The 19,388-nt window shown below is 49.5% G+C and overlaps 2 protein-coding genes across 8 annotated transcripts in view; one reads left to right on the forward strand and one right to left on the reverse strand.

The window, feature by feature from the left end:
- NDE1 (nudE neurodevelopment protein 1) overlaps positions 1 to 12,572 on the forward strand; it is a 38,132-nt gene extending 25,560 nt beyond the window's left edge. For 2 of the 4 annotated variants that reach the window (XM_060031801.1, XM_060031802.1), the window contains exons 5-9: positions 3,560 to 3,696; positions 5,006 to 5,185; positions 6,481 to 6,572; positions 7,620 to 7,771; positions 8,604 to 9,916. In XM_060031801.1, coding sequence (XP_059887784.1) covers positions 3,560 to 3,696; positions 5,006 to 5,185; positions 6,481 to 6,572; positions 7,620 to 7,771; positions 8,604 to 8,697 — 655 coding nt within the window. In that variant the 3' untranslated portion in view covers positions 8,698 to 9,916. Of the gene's footprint in view, positions 1 to 3,559; positions 3,697 to 5,005; positions 5,186 to 6,480; positions 6,573 to 7,619; positions 7,772 to 8,472; positions 9,918 to 12,391 lie in introns of those variants that run through there. The other 2 variants (XM_060031803.1, XM_060031804.1) reach the window with 2 other exon arrangements.
- MYH11 (myosin heavy chain 11) overlaps positions 10,735 to 19,388 on the reverse strand; it is a 121,530-nt gene continuing 112,876 nt past the window's right edge. For 2 of the 4 annotated variants that reach the window (XM_060031800.1, XM_060031799.1), the window contains 4 exons: positions 19,134 to 19,242; positions 18,884 to 19,056; positions 14,577 to 14,615; positions 11,301 to 11,435 (listed from right to left, as the gene is read on the reverse strand). In XM_060031800.1, coding sequence (XP_059887783.1) covers positions 14,585 to 14,615; positions 18,884 to 19,056; positions 19,134 to 19,242 — 313 coding nt within the window. In that variant the 3' untranslated portion in view covers positions 11,301 to 11,435; positions 14,577 to 14,584. Of the gene's footprint in view, positions 11,436 to 14,576; positions 14,616 to 18,883; positions 19,057 to 19,133; positions 19,243 to 19,388 lie in introns of all 4 variants that reach the window. The other 2 variants (XM_060031798.1, XM_060031797.1) reach the window with 1 other exon arrangement.

Below are 19,388 nucleotides of genomic sequence, written 5' to 3' on the forward strand. Positions count from 1 at the left end.
GTGTTTTTCTGTCTTTTCAGTTTGCTTATCTTACTGTGTTTGGGGTCTCCTTTTTGCAGGCTGAAGGTTCGTAGTTCCTGTTGTTTTTTGTGTCTGTCCCCAGTGGCTAAGGTTGGTTCAGTGGGTTGTGTAGGCTTCCTGGTGGAGGGGACTAGTGCTTGTGTTCTGGTGGATGAGGCTGGATCTTGTCTCTCTGGTGGGCAGGTCCACGTCTGGTGGTGTGTTTTGGGGTGTCTGTGGAATTATTATGATTTTAGGCAGCCTCTCTGCTAATGGGTGGGGTTGTGTTCCTGTCTTGCTAGTTGTTTGGCATAGGATGTCCAGCACTGTAGCTTGCTGGTCGTTGAGTGAAGCTGGGTGCTGTTGTTGAGATGGAGATCTCTGGGAGATTTTCGCCGTTTGATATTATGTGGAGATGGGAGGCCTCTTGTGGGTAAGCAATGCCATTTCCATTGAGCTTTCGTGCCGCCCTAGTCTCGAAGCTCCCGCCACTGCTCCTCAGGCCGGGTCCCCGTTGATCTCTTTTTTTATGAGTTTGTTTTGAAGCATAATTGACCTACTGTGTTAGTTCCTATTATACGATATAGTCATTCAGTATTTCTATACATTTCAAACTGATGGCCACAGTAAGTCTAAGATGTCACCATACAAAGATGTTACATAGTTATTGACTGTACTCCCCACACTGTATTTTTCATACCTGTGACTCATTTATTTTGCTACTGGAAGTTTGTACCTCTTGGTCTTCCTCACGTATTTCTCTCCTCTCCCTAACCTCCTCCCCTCTGGCAACTACCTGTTTATTCTCTGTATCTATAACTCTGTGTCTGTTTTGTTGTATTTGTTCATTTGTTTTGTTTTTATTTTTTTTAATGCTGGTTTGGCCAATTTTTTTTTTTTTTTTTAAGATTTATTTGTTTGGTTGGTTGCGCCGGGTCTTAGTTGTGGCAGGCGGGCTCCTTGGTTGTGGCATCTGAACCCTTAGTTGCAGCATGCATGTGGGATCTCGTTCCCTGACCAGGGATCGAACCTGGGTCCCTTGCATTGGGAGCACGGAGTCTTACCCACTGTGCCACCGGGGAAGTCCCCATTTGTTTTATTTTTTAGATTCCACATATAAGTGAAATATATGGTATTTGTCTTTCTCTGTCTGACTTATTTCACTTAGTATAATACCCTCTAGGTCCATCCATGTTGTTGCAGATGGTGAGATCTCATTCTTTTTTGTAGCCAACATTCCTCTCCTGGCCATTCTTGTTTCATTATCACATCATATTTCAAATCAGTCCCTGGTGCCTGTGTCCCCCAGTAAAAAACCTGTTCATTTATTTATTTATTTATTTTTGCGGTACGCGGGCCTCTCACTGTTGTGGCCTCTCCCGCTGCGAAGTACAGGCTCCGGACGCGCAGGCTCAGCGGCCATGGCTCACGGGCCCAGCCGCTCCGCGGCACGTGGGATCCTCCCGGACCAGGGCACAAACCCGCGTCCCCTGCATCGGCAGGCAGACTCTCAACCACTGCCCCACCAGGGAAGCCCCCGTTCATATTTTTATTAGATGGTGTTAAACTTATTAGGTAACTTATGGAGAATTGATTTCTTTATGATTTGGGGTCTTCCTCCTCATAAATACCATATGTCTGCATTTTGACAAGCCTCTGTGCCCTACAATGAAGTCTTACATGTTTGCTCCTACATGAATTCCTAGCAGTTTCATCTTCTTTTGTTGTTATTTGACATGCCAGCCTTAGGGTCACTTTAACTGGTTCCAGTCTTGTACTCTAAAAACAACAAAGGATGATATTTATTTATTAAATTTATTAATTTATTTTTGGCTGTGTTGGGTCTTTGTTGCTGCGTGCGAGCTTTCTCTATTTGCAGTGAGCAGGGGCTACTCTTCGCTGCGGTGCACGGGCTCTCATCGCGGTGGCTTCTCTTGTTGTGGAACACGGACTCTAGGCACCCAGGCCTCAGTAGCTGCGGCACGCGGGCTCAGTAGTTGTGGCTTGCAGGCTCTAGAGCTCAGCCTCAGTAGTTGCAGCACTTGGACTCAGTAGTTGTGGCACGCGGGCTCAGTAGTTGTGGCTTGTGGGCTCTAGAGCGTAAGCTCAGTAGTTCTGGTGCACGGGCTTCGTCGCTCCAGCGGCATGTGGGATCTTCCCAGACCAGGGCTCGAACCCATGTCTCCTGCATTGGCAGGTGGATTCTTAACCACTGTGCCACCAGGGAAGTCCCAAGGGATGATATTTAAATCAGGCACTTTTGGTAACTTTATCTTCTTTACCTCTAAAGACCCTTTGAGGTAGGAACTAATATGACTCAATCTTGACATAGTAGAAAGTGGTGAATAAATGAATGATTGATCCTCACTTTGACGTTGGAGGCCCAGAGGCCCTGAGAGGTTAAGTTCCCCAGGGACACTTGGCTAGTCTTACACGTTAGAGCAAGGTGTTAACTCATGGGTTCCACTCCAAACAGATGCTTCTGATCACCATGAGATACAGTTACGGGGATGTTAAAGGTTCTTCTGGAGACAAACACGGGATCAGTGAGAAAAGTTGCTGACATTTATTGAGCACTTATGTGTGAAACATCTGTTGTGTGTTTTGTGTGTTGCTGCACTCCCCAGCCTCCCACCCCATGCGGAAGTTATTACCCCTGCTTTGCATGTGAGGAAACTGAGGCCCAGAGAAGGTAGCTTTTCCGGACAGTTAAACAGATTTCCTTATTGCAGCACTTGTCAGTACCCTTTTTTTTTTTTTTTTTTTGCTGCATTGAGTCTTCATTGCTGTGTGCGGGCTTTTTCTATTGCGGCAAGCGGGGGCTACTCTTCGTTGCAGTGCACGGTCTTCTCATTGCAGTGGCTTCTCTTGTTGCAGAGCACGGGCTCTAGGCGCGCGGGCTTAGTTGCTCCGTAGCATGTGGGATCTTCCCAGACCAGGGCTCGAACCTGTGTACCCTGCATTGGCAGGCAGATTCTTATCCACTGCGCCACCAGGGAGCCCTGCCAGTGCCTTTAACACGGCATTCCAGTGGCTATCTACACTGTCCAAAAGAAGCAGTTGTTAGGGCAGCTGGGCTGGGGCTGGGCGTTGTGAACTTTTTTTAACTTTTTAAGGTAACTGAGGGATGAAGATGGCCTCCCTTAGCTGTTTAAATGCGTGTTATTACATTGCATGTGCGTTTTAGTGGAATGTTCTGAACGCTGACTGCATCGTGAGTCTCCGAGACAAGATGGAACATGCCACATCGTGGCATCTGACCGGAGCCTGTCTATGGCCCTAATTAGGTCCTGGCTCGTTGCTAAGTGCTTTATGGACATGATCTTATTTAACCCCCTGGGACAGCTGTGTGCATCTCGTGAGCTGAGAGGTTCCCACTGTGCAGGTGAAGAGCTGTGTCCAGGAAGGTTGAGGGGCCTGCTCAGCTCTGTGGGATTAGGACGTGCCAGAGCGGGGACTTGCACCATGTGTGCATGACCCTTCTTGCTCCCCGGGGCTGTAGGTGCCAGACGGATATGCCGTCTGCGGTCTTGGGCAGCTTTGCTTGTCTCTCACCCAGGGCCACGATCATGTCTCTTGAGGACTTTGAACAGCGCTTGAATCAAGCCATTGAAAGAAATGCCTTCCTGGAGAGCGAACTGGACGAGAAGGAGAATCTCCTAGAATCTGTTCAGCGACTGAAGGATGAAGCCAGAGGTCAGGAGGCCTTGGCTTTGCTCTGTGTGTTTCACCACCGTTGTGCCCTCTCCGGGTCTGAGGGTGTCCTGTCCCACAGCATCACCCAGCATTACCTGTGTTCCGAGGGCAGGGAACACACCGGGCAGGCTGAGCCTTGGTCCCCACCCTGTGCTAAGAATTGTCCGATGTCCAACCCTGTAGAGACCCTTTGTGGGTATTTAAGCCCAGCACCCACTTTATGCCCAGCAGGAGCACAGGAGTTTTGTGGGGAGAAAATGCCTGTTGATGGAATTGCTAGCCAGCCCATTTCTTTTGTGACTTGATGGCTGCTGATACACGTGGCTTGGACCTCCAGAATCTCATCAGCGTTTGCTCTTTGGAGGTAGCACTTCCAAAGGTAGAGCTTTCTAACTCTTAGACATTAGCAAGTCATCCAAGTTGGGTCCATAAGAGATTTTGTTAAAGTCCCAATTAATTGTTTATGACATTCATTTCGTTTCTAATGTTTAGCCAGTAGAAGGGGGTTTAGAAAGAAAAACTCTTTTAAGTTTAAAAGGTAGTTGTTCCTAAATGCCCATCAGTAATGAAGTGCTTAAGTAAATTACATAGATTTATTTTGTGGAATGTTAGTTAAACAGTTGTTCAAACAAATACGGTATAGATATAAATGTAGTCATAGAAAACTTGTTAAGGGACTTCCCTGGCAGTCCAGTGGTTAAGACTCCGTGCTTACACTGCAGGGGGTACGGGTTCGATCCCTGGTTGGAGAACCAAGATCCTGCATGCCGCTTGGCCAAAAAAATTAAATAAATAAAAAAGCCTATTAGGACATACCATTGAAGGGGGGAAAACACATAGATAGTAGATGTATGTTTCTATTTACGCTTAATAAAAGTTATTCATCTTATATGCTTAATAGATACACATATAAACTCTATGTGTGAAATGCAGGGAAAAAGGATTGAGAAGCTCTCCCTCATGTTACAGTTGATTAGGAGTGAGAAGGGGCATTTGAGGACGGGTTGGGAAAGCACATTTTCACTGAGTATTCTGTGTATACCTTGATACATTTGAATTCTCTTAAAACAGTAAAAGCAGTAGTGTATCACTGCCATGATTTGAAAAAAATTTTAAACCTTTTTGTTTTTACTCAAAAGAAAAACCAAGCCTTCCAGGCAAGGTCCTGTGGGGTTTGCTTCATTCAGGGTTTCCACCTGGAGTTTTTCACTCTGATGGTTCTTCTTGCTGACCAGTGTCTCCTGTTGACCCTCCCCTTGCCTCATCACTCAAAGCAGAGACTTAAATCTGAATCCTTTTCCTGGCCCAGATTTGCGGCAAGAATTGGCTGTGCAGCAAAAGCAGGAGAAACCCAGGACCCCCATGCCCAGCTCTGTGGAAGCTGAAAGGACAGACACAGCTGTACAGGCCACTGGTTCCGTGCCATCCACCCCCATAGCTCATCGAGGACCCAGCTCTAGCTTAAACACACCTGGGACATTCAGACGTGGTAAGGAGGATGGGAATCAGGAGGGTTCTCTTGGCTTCACAAAGCTTTCCTGGGTGAGAACTGGGGCGGGTCCTGGGTGAGAGAGAAGCAGGACCAGGCTGTACAGCAGGGAGAAAACTGGGGTGCTCACAGGGGCAGACCATTGTGGTGCGTGGGAGGAGCCTCTTGGATGTAAGACGATAGGGAGTAGTGGAGTCTGCGGCAAAGTAGAGAATGGAAGCCTCATCCAGAGGGGCAGCTGCCACTCTGCTTCTACCGCAAGAGGTGTGGGCTCAGCAGACACTCCACTCTTCACCAGAAGCCAGAAATCCTCTTGTCTAATATGAAATCTCCCAAATTAAAAGTTTCAGTAACCAAATAAAAAATTTAAAAAGGATTCTGTGGGTCCAGCAATACATCATCTAGAACTGGACCCAGCATAACCTGTGCTATGCAGTAAAAACCAAGAAATTTGAGTTCTTCCCCAGCCCCTCTGCTGACTGATTAACTGTGAGGCTCTGATTGGGCCACTTAATAGTAAATAATAAAAATAGACAATTATTGAGCACGTGGGATATGCCAGTCCCTCTGCTTACTGTGCTTTGTACTTACATATGACCTCACTGGATTCGCACCATGGCCCAAGACGCAAGTAATGCAAGTGCTGTCCCCATGTGATGGGTGAGGAGACTGAGGCCCTGAGTTAAGGAGCTGGCCTGACATCACGCAGCTGGCAAATGGCAGGCCAGCTCCTGGGGTTACACCACCACATGCTCCCTGTCCCTCAGCTTGTGCCCAGGATGAAGAGAGTGTGAGGTTTCCACAATCCCAGGCTAGACCACACTTGAATAAGCACACGACTCAGCTGGGCCTCAGATTTAGCAGGTCTGGGCAGGGCCTGAGATCCTGCGTTTCTAACAAGCGCCCAGGTGATGCTGGTCCTGCTGCTCCGTGAGCCCTGCTTTGAAGAGAGAGGAGGCTCTGAGGAGCAGAACCCTTACCAGTGGGGCTTGTTCAGATGCTGTTAATGTTAATTAACTGTATGGAATTCCTAGAAGTTTAAGAGGGCCTGTTTTGATTTTGTTTAAAAAGAATAGCAGGTAAAGATAAATATTAAGTATAGTCATTATAAGGCTGCAAGAAGTTGGTCATCAGATATGCTCTTGTTATGTTAGGCAACAAACCATTGACCGAAACAGGGCAGCGTTGGGATCAGAGGGGCTTGCTTGCCCACCCCCAGGTTTCACGTTCAGAGACGTTAGTGCAGACTTTTGAGTGTGTGTTGGTGTCATGTGTGCGTCCTTTTGCACACGCAGGTCTGGACGACTCCACTGGGGGGACCCCCCTCACGCCAGCGGCCCGGATATCTGCCCTCAACATTGTGGGAGACCTGCTGCGGAAAGTGGGGGTAAGACGGCGCTTCCCCAGGGTCCGTGTGGTGTCTTCTGTCTTCAGGAGACTTGAGGGGTGACCTTACCTATTGCTTCCCCTCTGGCAGAGGCTTCATTAGGTGCAGGTGTCACCCTGGCTCTCGTGTCCCTTACAGTCGCTGTGCTTCTATGGGTGTTGTTTCTGACAAACACCCGGGCTGTGACCCTGAGTCACCCTTTGACCCCCGGCTATATCTTTCTTTCCCTGTACCATTTTCCCTGGCAATTTGGGAGATTCGGATGGTATCTATGATATTTTTTCTTAATTTGAAAAAACTGAGAGACATTTGAAAACTGCCTTCCCTTTTTTTAATTTCTCAGGGAGTTAAAGGGAAAATCTTGAAAGGCTAGGGCAGAGAACATGACCTTATAGGTTTTATGTTAATTCCAGGGAAGGAGTCTTTTGTGCTTAAGAAATCACATAGATATTCTCTGTAGTTATTTTTCTTAGTTTTAAAAGTGATGCCTGGAAAGCCACAGAGTTTAAGTCCTGCCAGTCTGTCATTGACCAGAATGTATGCATTCAGAGTTAATAGAAGCTTGCAGCTCGTTTTCTATGTTTTTCCTTTTGGCTTTTGTTTTTTTTGGATCGCTGTTATATAAGCAGGTTTTTATGTTTAGTTAGAGTATACAGAAGCTCAGGGTGATCTCAGTACCCATTTGGTTTCCAGAGGGTCTGTTTACAGCGAGGCAAGTCCTTCAAACCTCCTGCCACGTGGTGCATGTTTTACAAGGTAGCGGAGAGAGTGAATGATTCCAAAAGTTGATTTCATATTTCTTGTAGGCAGACTTAAATCATAGGTCGGGTTGGGGACTCTTCTGGAAGCTCCTAAATATCTTAGACTACCAGTTCTACGAGTTGGACATACATTGAATTTGGTGATGGGGTGGAGCACGCTTTGGGATTCTAACACACAACCCAGTTTGACAACCACTGTCTTAAGCTATTATTATGTGTATGGTCTCTGGTGAGAGGCAAGAGTTCTTGTCTTCAGCTTGAGACAAGAAAGCGTATTTCTCTCCAGGCTCTGGAGTCCAAACTTGCTTCCTGCCGGAACTTCGTGTATGATCAGTCCCCAAACCGACCCAGTGGCCCAGCCTCAGGGTGGGGGAGCAAGAACAGAGACGGCGGCGACAGACGGCCAGGCAGCACCAGCGTGCCTCTGGGTGACAAAGGGTCAGTACCTTCTACTGTTCCTCCTCAGTGTTGGGAGAACCCATCCTCTCCAGCCGGGAGCCTCTGACCCCTGACCCATAGCCATTTTTCAAAGTCGCAGGATTATGTCAATGAGGTATTATCCTCTACTCCATCCCTTAAGACAGAGTTAGGTGGTGTGTGTGCTGGTTTAGGCAAATGGCCAAGGAGAGGGTCATTTTTATTACTTGATTCTGCAGCCCCAGCTTCTGGTCATGCTGTGAGAATGTCCTTTGTATAAATCACTCCCTTGTTTAAGACTCAAGCTTCAAACACTGCTCTGCTTCCCCCAAAAGAGGATTTTTTTTTTTAACCTTTAGAACCTTCAGGAAACTGAATCAGCCAGACTAGATTCCTGAAGCCAGTCACCTGATTGGAAAACACAAATCTGACCTCTAACAGCTTCATTTATTTTCTTGCCTGAAGAAAATCAGTGCAGCTTCCAGATTCTAGAATTCTGTAAGATGCGCCACTATCTCACTGGACCCCAGGCCACGTAAATTTGGGAGCGATCAGTGGCAGACAGAGGACAGGAAATGAAGAATCGTTCTCCCCAGCATGCACATAACTTCCGGACCTTTAGATGTGGGTGTTTTTTTGGAGCGTCTTCTGCGACTGGGCTTTTTGCGTGGCCTTGGGCATGTGAGCCCTAGATAGCCAGTGTCCTTTTCTTCATTCCACAGGAGAGAAAATTGAGACCCAGTGAGACACTGCTCCCGACCTTGATATTCACTCTTATAACTTTGTGGGGCCCCGTGCTAGCCAGTCTATAGCAGCTGTAATGTCCGCCTAATTTGGTTTGCTCTGTCTGAAGGTTGGGAAAACGCCTGGAATTTGGGAAGCCGCCTTCAAATATTTCCTCACCATCGCTGCCGTCAGCCCAGGGTGTAGTCAAGATGTTGCTTTAGGAAATCCACGGAAGCCAAGGCCCCGGTGTCTGTGCAGGAGTCATTTTATCCTCCTTCCCTCTTTAAACTAGGTTTTTGTTTTTTTTTAAGTTAGTTTGAGATATACGAGCAAGCAGTCGCACTAGCCAGTGACGGTGGGGAGTGGGGATCGCCTGTGGCCCCGGGTGGTCGTCCCCAGGAAATGCCATCTCATAACCCCTGGCCTCCTTGTCGGGGTGTTGCCAATGGAAGGGACAAAGCGGACCCTCTGGAAATGGCGACGTGGGTGCTGAGGCTGCTCCATCATTTTCAGCAGACCTGAGTCCTGATTGGTCTTGAGAGGTGTTTTTCATGACCGGGGACACCTATAAAGTGGGGTCTGAGCCCATCTCAGGCTCACTCCGGCCCCCACTTTGCTGGAGCTTCTTCCAGAACAAAATCTCCGGTGCTCTTTGGCACAGCAGGGATCAGTGCACTGAAATCACATCTAGGGGTGAAGAACAGAACAGGCATGTACCTTTTATTTAAACTGTGGTGTGGTGTACCTCTGAGACGTTTTAATCTGCCTCTCACTGAGTCTTTTAGAGGCATGCTTGAGTTTCAGAGTACGTTTTGTGGGACCAGGTCAGTGGAAACTCTGTGTCCTCTTTAGACCAATCCTGGCTGTAAGTTGTCCTGAGCCCCTCTGTCCTGGCCTGGGGGTGACCTCTGCTTCAGGACCCTTAGGGTCTCTGGGGTGTGATGACCTTGGTAATGCAGCCCCTAAGAACAGGACTTCATTCAAAGCCTTGGTGAAATAATTGGGGTGACCTTCGGATAAGATTAAACCACCAAGACTGTCGGTGGGAGGTTCCTTACTAAAGAAGAAACGAACCCAGGATTTCCACACAGATGGCATGCAGCTCATCCCTGCTGGTTGTGAACGGCAGTCTCACAATTTGGACGCAAGTAAAAAGAACACATGAATTCCAGCGCGTGCGTGCAGCTTAACGGCCTTCTGTTACTAAGTTATTTTTCCAAAAGAACAGCAAAAATATCCTTGAGTTGAAAACAGAACTTTTCAAATGCTACTGAAATTCAGCAGAGAATTAAACTTGAGTGCCCACTTCGTTGCCCTGGCAACATTCTAACCTATATTGGTAAAAGATGTACTTCTATTTTTTTAAAAGAACAATAAAATCAAGAGAAACTGATTTTCAGCTAGTTTGTGGTGGTCAGTAAATGCTGCTGCCTTTGTGCTTCTGTGTTTGCTATCTGGTGATGAAAAACTTTTGTTTTTTTAACCAAGTGACTATGAAAAAAACTACTTTTTTAAAGATTTCCTTTCGAGTCAGCTTCTTAGAATTGTATTGGGACACGTGCATGTCCTGTTCAGGGTGTATTCGCATTTGGTCATTCAGTGCGTCCTTGGTTTCTGTAATTCCCCTCTTTTCAGTCTGTTTGATCCCATGGAGTTGGTGTATGGAATCATATGTATTGAGTGGAAACTTCGCCAGGGACCTCTGTCTAGGACATGCAGGCCAAGGAAGGGACGGGCCCAGGCCTGGGTTTTATGGCCCTCACGCCAAGAACGGTTTTTACATTTTTAAAGGGTGGTTTAATTTTTTTAAAAAAAGACAAAAATGTGACAGAGACCATGATGGAGGCTAAAATACTCAAGTTTCTGGGCCTTTATAGGAAAAGTTTGTCGAGCCCTGCTGGGCGAAGTCTTGTGTTTTAACTCAAACATTCAAGGAACTCACATTCTTCACATTAAATACGTGCTGTTTTGATTTATAAATATGTTCTTCCCGGGCATGGTCCTACTCCCTGGGCCTCGAGCCACCCACCTCCTGTGTGGAGGAGCCCCTCACTCACACTCACTCTGTGTCTCTGCTCTGCTCTTGGCCAGTTGTGGGGTCTCAGACGATTCATCTCACCTCCCTGGGCCTCAGTTTCCCCATTTAATGAAATAATAACCCTGACTTGATAGGGTTGTCATGAGGATTAAATGAGGCCACCCCCCCACCCCGTCCTCTTTCTCTAGAAAACAACAGAAAAGTCAACTCTATTCTAGTGATTTATAACCTTTTATTAGTGAGGGTGTCCTTAAGTACAGCTGGGGTGCATATAAAACAGTGTGACATTCCTGCTCTTAGCCGTTTGAGCGGCGTCTCCTTTTTAATTCACGTGACTACAGAAGGCACTTGGTCTCGGTGAACTGTGTGCATCTGATGTGCGGGAACCGGAGGGAAGAAGAATTTTCAAACCAGGGCCCACCGGGACGATGGAAGAGTCCACAGGGCAGGAAGGGCTGGGGGTGGGGACAGTGGCACCCATCGTGGTGACTTTCTCCCCAATTCATGTAAACTAAGTTGCCAGTGATTAGTTACCATGGATATATTTTTCTAAAAATTCAAAATCTCTGCACAGTTCTCGGCAGAGGGAGTGGGTGTGTCTGTGTCTCTTGTTGGGTTTTTCTCCTTCGGTACATCGTTCCAAACTTAAGTTGATGCCCTGAATGCAGGGTAGTGGTCTTTATATTCATCGTGAGGGGTGTCTGTGATGTTTGGAGTTTGAAAATGGATTTAGACGGTGCTAAGAGGAGTCCACTGGGTTTGGTTCTGTCCTGTTTTGAGCAAGTTGTTCATTCACTGGCTTTGGTTCCGTTGAAGTCTGCATCGCGAGCGTCCATATCCTCTTCAGAACCGTCCGCGTTTTCAATAACTCTACGTCCTCCAGACCTTCTCGAGGGAACAAAAGAGGTCTCGTTCCCTCGCCTGTGGGTGTTAAGAAAACGCATGTTTCTTTAGTACAGAAATCTCCCTCGAGCTTGGAAGAGATTTTCAGACGGGGCAAAAAACAAACACAAACAAACTCGAATGAGACGCAAATATTCAGGTTGAAGTGAACAAATCCTGACCCATATGGGTGCATTTAATCAGCTGGAATGGGGGCAAAGTAGGTTTTTCAAAGCAGGACCATCTGCTTTAAAAAGTATCTGGCTTGGTCATTTGCTGACCCACAGGATTCTGGTTGGCTGTGGATTTCTGTTTAGAAAAGAAGGAAAAAAGGCAAGTGGGGGTGATGGCCTCATGGGATTATTCCTACACTGTGGAGCAGGGATGAGGGGGACCTGTTGTGTCTGTACCTCCTTGCTTTCAGAAGGAAAAGGGGGCAGGGGTTTAGGTTTTGAATTGTAGGAAGGTGAGAATGACCACCAACCCTTGAGAGGGAAGGAGGTCCCTGCATGGATGCCAAGGGTGCTGTCTGGTTAAAGGCACTGCATTGCTCTGCTTTTATGGAGCAGAATTCTTGTTCTGAGTTCCTCCAGGGCAGGGATCTCGCCTGTTTGGGGCGCCCCATGGCAGGCACTGTGCAAGGCATAGAACGGGTGCTCAATGAATATTTGTCAGAAAAACATTAGACATGTTAATCCAGGGTGTCTTTTAGCCCTAGCTGGTGGGACACCCCTTTCTCTCTGTCCTTTCTGCTCCCATCTCCTCTCCTCCGTGCTCTGGATGCCCTTTTCCCACAGGGCCTGCCCTGGTCACCTGAAGTAAGGCTTTGCATAGGAGGGCAGGGCAGGCAGGAGGAGGAAAAATCAGACCCGCCTGTACTTAACCTCCACTGTTTGGAAGGAAAGTTTGCCTTCTTTTCAGCGACCACAACAAATAATGTTGTGTGTTGGGCTCCAGCCATCTGACCCTGTTTGACAGGTCTTCACTCATTTTAGGATGTCTAAGAAGAAAGCAAGTTTTTTGCAACAAAAACGACCTGCTTCGCCACACGAAGTATGGACAGAAAAGCCACGAGGGTGAGCCCATCCCAGTGAACCCAGCCCGTCAGTTCTTTAGTCAAAGGGGGCAACTCAGGTAAGACAGGAGGCATAAGCAAGGCCCAGAGATTTCCTGATCGCTGACATGGGGCTTCCCAGCACGAGCCTTCTGGAGTCCAAGGGTGGGAGGAACCCGGGCTGGTAAAACCCTCTGGGGACGGTGGATGGTACTTCCCAAGGGGCAGCGATCAAGAATAAATACTTAGTAGCTACTGCTGACTAAAGACCTGGGTCAGCCTCACTCCCATCAGAGGGAAGCTTCTAGGCCTCCAGCCCCTTTTATTTATTTATTTCTTCTTGGCCGCACCTCAAAGGCAGAACTTCCCCAACCAGGGATTGAACTTGTGCCCCCTGCAGTGGAAGCACAGAGTCCTAACCACTGGACCACCAGGGAAGTCCTCCAGCTCCTTTGGAACTAACTTTCTATCACTCAGTCTCTAGAGGTTCTTTGAAAGTCTCTTCCTTCTTTAGCACTGTGTTCTCCAAGAACTCGGGACAAAGTAGGGTCCCGGCGTGCAGGGCTCAGCAGCCATCCACACAGCTCTCCTCCGTGTCTAACCCTCCAGGTTCAAAACTGGATGGGATGGCCTGGAGCTGGAAACAGCGGCTCAGGCTCCCTTTGTGTCTCCGAAGAGTCTGCATTTGCTAACTAGAGGAGTTTAACTGATTAATGCGCTCCCTTGATCTAAGAAGTAAATCAATCGCGCCTGGGTCCCTGTAAGCCCCCTGCGTGGGCACCAGTCCCGAAGCCGGTCTGTTCTGGTTCAGGGGCCTTTCTTGAAGGAACTGGCTTCAAATCCTAGGCAAAGGTTGACACTGGCTATATCTGTCACAGGAAGTAAAGGACCCCTCTAAAATTTTCTTAAAGGGTTTGATCCTGGAGAACTTGGATTCTATTCATGGACTCAGAAACGTATCTAAGGTACTCTTGGCATCCCAGGGATCGGCACAAGAGCGTGAGCACCTGCTGCTTTGCAAGGACTCAGTTTCCATCAACGGGTGGGTCCTACACCCCAGCCAACCCTAGACTCCAGCTTATCCCGTGATCGGGATGCGCTGGCAGAAAAACTACTCAAAAGCCGTGTCTTGGAGGTGTGATGCTCCCGCCTAAAACTCCTGCCAAGACCTCATCCAGCTTTAAGTATTTGGGTAGCGACAGCAAGGCGGGATTCTCCAAGAGAGAAGACAGACACACGGCAGGGCTGGCTGGGTCTCTCGAGGAGGAGGTGAAAGCCAGGCCCCAGGTGCCTCACTTCATGTGTGAGGACACTGTCAGGATCCCAGAGAAGTCGCGGCCTTTCAACCCTGTCTTTTGAAGGCCCTGTGCGCTCCCTGAGTCTTGGGTGTCCATCCCCAGTCCGTGAACATGTGCCCATGAGACCTCCAATAAAGGATCTGCCTGGACCGCGCCCGGCCCTGTGGTGGCCGCTGTGGCCCTCGTGCACTGAAGATGCAGTTAGCAGCTGGCCCTTGCTCAAGCCCCACGCAACCCCAGTGAGACATCGGGGTGAGAGCTCGTTTCCCTCGCACGCGTGTGTGGAAACCCCACCTTGGGGGGCACATTGCTGGGCTGCGGCCACCGTGACCCTGTGCTTTGCTAATTCTGACTTGTGAACCAGACCAGCTGGATGGAAGCCGTTCTCCAGGATGGTACCCAGACAGTGGAGCTGGCATATCTGCTCAGCGTGGTGTCTGAGCCAGACGAGGGAGTACGGCACAGCCATGGCCTCTTCATTATTAGGGGCCTGTCACACAGGTAAGAGCCATCCAAGCCACACGCAGCCTCTAAACCCTCAGCACGCGGCGACAGGCCACATCAGTGCCACGTCACACGCCAAAGCGGGAGGGAGGAAGGAAGGAAGGAAAATGGGTAAAGCGATGAGGTCTTCTTGTGTCGATGTTGGTTTTGAAGAAAGACTAAAAGACTAAAGTTTTGAACTAAGATATCTAGGCCTTCAGATTTTGTAGGAATCCCGGGAATTTGCGAGGGCCACAAAAGGGGGGCGGGGGGGGGGCAGGCTGGCAGAAAGGAAATGGAAACCAAGAGCCACAGACATGAGCCGCGAAGCTGCAGGCATGATACCTGGTGAGTCATTGCGGAGTTTCCTGGGGGAGGGGGCCTCTGAAACAGAGAGAGAGAGTCCCCGGTGGTTACCATCCTCCCATTCAAGTGCAATTTTTTTTTTTTTTTCATTTTTTTTTCAAGTGCAATTTTAATCATCAATGCATTTGCTTCAATTAAATAATTAAAGGCACCTTTAAGTCACCCTTACGGTGGAGCACCTGAAGCCACGAGATCTCAGAGAGCCTGGCACACAAAAGGACGAGCCTTTTTTTCCCCCAATTAAAAAGCAAATTTCTGTCCTTCAGAACTTCTCTGAAGAACTCAGGTGGCTTCCTCCCATTCTGCATATCTGTTCAGGAACGTAAAGGAATCTGAGTAAGCTAGTCCAAAATATCCTTGTGGGAACAGAACCTGAACAGACCTGGGCAAGGAGCCCGCAGCAGCCTCGCGTTTTAGTATCATTACTCCGTCCGTTGCCTTTTATGCCCATAGCAAGACAGTAGAGGTGGGCACCCTGGGCGGCTCCTGTGGAGATGCCTGGTGGTGTCAGGAGTGATAGGTGCGTTGTTCGGGCTCTAAGCAGGGCTTGTGTTGAGATTTACCTGCCTGGTAAAACTGTGTGAAACTTGCTCTATAATTTCTTGCTCGCTGAGGAGCTGGCTAGGCTTGCCCACCTCACTCAAGGCTCTAGTGCTTGATTTTGTGCTTTTGTACATCTAGAGGACTCAGAGAAGGTGGAAAAGGTAGGACCCGTCTTCCACTTGTATGTTGTGTGCGTGTTCATATTAACTGTAAAAAATGGTTAGTCCGATGCCAGCCTGTACAGCCCAAGAAGGGTCGTTGTCTGGGGCAGAACCCAAAGAGGGTGGTCGGCATGTGCTGCAAGAATCATCGGTCCCAAGAAAGGGAGCGGGGACAACAAAAGGGTGAGAGAGCTGGGGTGGCTGACTGCTCTCCCACTGCTCAGCCCGCCTCCGAGGAAGGGCAGCATCCAGTCAGCAGCCGAGCAAGTGCTGGGGGGTCCAGCCGTGGGGACGCACCACCCCTCACCTTGCACGGGCAGGGGGCTCCTTCCCAAATCCCTGTGCTCCGAGCCAGTTGCTCTCTTTCCCCTCCTGAAAGGGGTTTGGGCTTTCCCCTTGTCTCGTGCAGTGGTTCTCAGAGTCTGGAGTCGAGATGCTGGGTGATTGCAGAGGGTTCCTAGGTATGCCCTTGGACTGCTGAAGTGCACAGTGAGAAAGGTATTCCCTTTTCCACTCTTAAATACATCTGATTATGTCAGAAAATCTGTTTGGTCCTAATGTCTTGTCATTCCCTTTCTAACTGAGAAGTCTGCCTTCAGGTCATAGTCATCAATTTGTGGCCACAATAGCTAGAATTCACTATTGTTTAGTTTTCACTGTTTCAACTTCATTGTGACCTGTTGATGCACGGCATGCTGGTTTAACAGTACAGGGGTGGTAGGTTTCATTTGTAAATAGACATATGTATGATTAAATAGTTAATTTCAAAGAAAACATCAAGTCAACAGAAGTACAGGTGGTAAGGCAAAATGGCAAAGGTGGTACAAGAATGCCTGAGGTTGGAGAAACATCACCTCTGACTCAACAATTGAAGGTTTATTCTGTGCCCAGCACTATCCCAGACACTGGGGACGAGTAAGCAGACAAAGCCTCTGTGTTCATGGGCTCGCAGGCCAAGAGTGAGGACAGACTGTGTACGAGATAAGTAAAAGAAATAGCAAGTTCCATGATGACAAGTGGGTAAGAGAGAGGAGAACGGTAAAGAGTAAGGTAGGAAATTCTAGTAACATGGGTGAGTGAACACCTGCAGGCAGGGAAGGAGGGGCCAGCTAGTGCAGCAAGCCGGGGGAGGGGCATTCCAGGCAGAGAGAGCAGCCAGTGCAAGGGCCTTGAGGCAGTGTAGGAAGCGGTGGAGGTGGAGGGGTAATTTAGGAGGCAGAGTACAGAGATCACGTAGGGCCTAGTGGAACTAACCATTGTGAAGATGTTACTTTGGCTGTGAGTGAGGTGGAGCCCCCATAGAGGGCTTCAAGCAAAGGAGGGACGTGATCCAGCTCCATTTCTGTGTTGAGAACAGACTATAAGGGGCCAGCATGGATGCAGAGAGGCCCACAAGGAGGCTGAGAAAGTTGTCTAGGTGGGAGGAGAGGGTAGCTTGGACCAGGGTGGCAAGCAGTGGTTCGATTCTGGATGTAGAGTATTTTTTAAGGGAGAGTTGACCAGATTTCCCAACAGAGTGGATGCAGGGTGTAAAGGAGAGAGAAGAATAAAGAATGAGCACAAGGTTTGTGGCCTGGATTAATGGCAACTTTCAGCTGCGGAGGATTGTGAGAAGAGCTGGTTTTGGTGTGAAGGGGTTCAGTCAGGGCCCAGGTTGGGGTATGTTTAGGTGTGAACTGCCTGTTAGGCATTGAATGGGAATGTCAAGGAAGTCTGGAATCCCAGGAAGTCTGGGCTGGAGATAAACTATGAAGTCACTAGCTACAGATGGAACTTTGAAGCCACCAGGCTGGTTCAGATCACCTAAGGAATGAGCAGCAGTAGGGGTGGAGAGAGGACCGGGATGGCGCCCTGGGCAGACCAACAGCAACTGGGCTTTGAGATGAGGTACCAGCAGAAGAGGTGAAACACGGCCAGAAAGGTAGGAAGGATACCAGGTGAGGGTGGTATCTGGGAGGCCCAGTAAAGAGGAGCGATGGGCTATAGCATATGCTGCTGAGTCAGGTGAGGACTGAGGACTGACCACTGAGTTAGAGTTTTGTGGTAACAGCAGGGAAGGGGGATTAGGTTTGTTCACCTAATGGAATGACTCAGTGAGAGAGAACATATCACAAGGGAGAAGGGTAGGACTTTCAGGAACAACGTCCTCAGTTAAACAAGATGGGGGGTGGGTCTGATGGTGGGGTGGACCTCAGTTGGTGCTGGACAGTTGAGCACAGAAATGGGAAAAAACAGAGGAAATGAGCATAGATGTAGGGAGGTGTGTCGATAGGGAAGTGGGGGCTTGTCTATACTTCATGATAGTTTCCATTTTTCCATTAAACAGGAAGTAAAGTCATCAGCTGAGTGAGGATGACAGGGATAGTAAGTTTAGGGAGAGTGAAAAGCAGATGCCTAAGTGGGGAGGGCTGAGAGGATGGGGGAGGGTGAGAGGAGGCGGGGACTGAGAGGAAGGGGAGGCCAAAGTCCAGGCAGCACTAAGTGAGGTCGGCTTGGTTCCGCCACTTAGAGTTTCCAGCGGAAGTGGCAGCACACCTGTTTGCTTTTCCACACTGCTTTGAGCTGCAGAAGGTTGGCAGTTGGGCTTAATTTGGCTTGTGTTTTAACCAAGTCAGCACAACACAGCAGGAGGGGAGACCAGAGTGTGGAGGATGTGGGAGAGGCCGACCATAACCATGGAGTCGGTGGGGCTGCGAGAGGATGAGAGGATGAGCTGAGGGGTTGGAGACCCCGGCGGAGACAGAGGGAGTGAGCTAAAGAAACGTGGTGGCAGGCAGATGATGGGTGCTTGATGGTCACATTAGGGCTGAGAGTTACTGGGAATGCCCGGGGAGTGGCAGGGTCCTGGAGGAGAGAAGGTCGTGGACTTGAGAGGCTGGATCACCCACCTGCTGTGGGGTGTGAGCGAGTGTGATAGGAAGCACGGAGCTCAAACCTTCAGGGAACCAGGTGGACAAGGGGATGGGAAGGAGCCCTGAGGAGCGGGGGAGCATCCACCCCCTTCAGGCTCGGAGGTTCAGGGGTGTGGGAGAGAAAACAACCGCAGTCCACTTACGGCAGAGGGTCTCAACTGTGGGTGCTGGCCCCCCCGGGGGACGCTGGGGGAAGTGCCACTGCATCTAGTGGCTGGAGGCCAAGGATGCTGCTTAACATCCTACAGTGCACAGGGCAGCCCATGATAAAGAATTATTCAGCCCTGAATGGCAGTAGTGCAGAGAAACGCCGAGTCAGGGAAAGGTGGGGAAGAGAAAGTCCAGAAAAGAGGTTAAGGGAGAAGGGATTCTGCAGCTGTTGATGACACAGCGAAGAAAGGTCTCAGGAGATGGAGGTACTGCCGCCTCCTCCTCCTCACCTGGAGGATGGGATGGGAGCGGTTGTTAGGACAGAAGGGGTGCTGCTCAGAGGGAGGGCCCCTGTGATCTGGGCCCCGCCCACGTCCAGCACACGATGGTGCTGCATACGTGATGCTGAGCCGGAAAGCCACGAGGGCTTTGGGGAAAGGGGCTCTGAGCCACTGTGGAGGCTTCAGGCCGACCCGTGCAGCCAGCCCATGAGATGAGGCCCCCGGGGCTGGTCCCTCACCTGAGCTTGCTCTTGAGCGCCGTCACCTCGCGGCCCATGGCCTCGTTGCTCTCTGTGGCCTCATCCAGCTCCCGCTGCAGCTTCCTGCGGTTGGCGTTGATGCGCTGGGACTCTTCCTCCGCCTCCTCCAGCTGCCTCTTGAGTTGCTTGACCCTCGTGTTTCCTTTCTCAGCCTGTCAAGGAGAGGCCCGAGGGTCAGGGGGGTCTGTGGCAGGGCTTGTGGGGCTGGGAGGGGGCGGGGCAGGGTTACCTGCTCCTTGTACTGCTCTGCCATTTTGCGCTCGTCTTCCACCTGCAGCAGGGCCTCCTTCAGCTTCTTGTCCTTCTGCTTCAGCGACTTGGTGGCCGCCTGTTTCTCTCTGCACACACAGGGGGAGTGGGGATGTTTCGGATGGGGAGGGCCTCCCTAGCAGTCGGTGTGTAAACCAGACCAGCATGGCCCACGGTGGGCACTTTTCCTGAGCCCAAATCAGGGCTCATCCTGAGAATAATGTTCGTCCATGAA

This window comes from Delphinus delphis, chromosome 15 (genome assembly GCF_949987515.2).
Source record: "Delphinus delphis chromosome 15, mDelDel1.2, whole genome shotgun sequence".
Classification (NCBI taxonomy): Eukaryota; Metazoa; Chordata; class Mammalia; order Artiodactyla; family Delphinidae; genus Delphinus; species Delphinus delphis.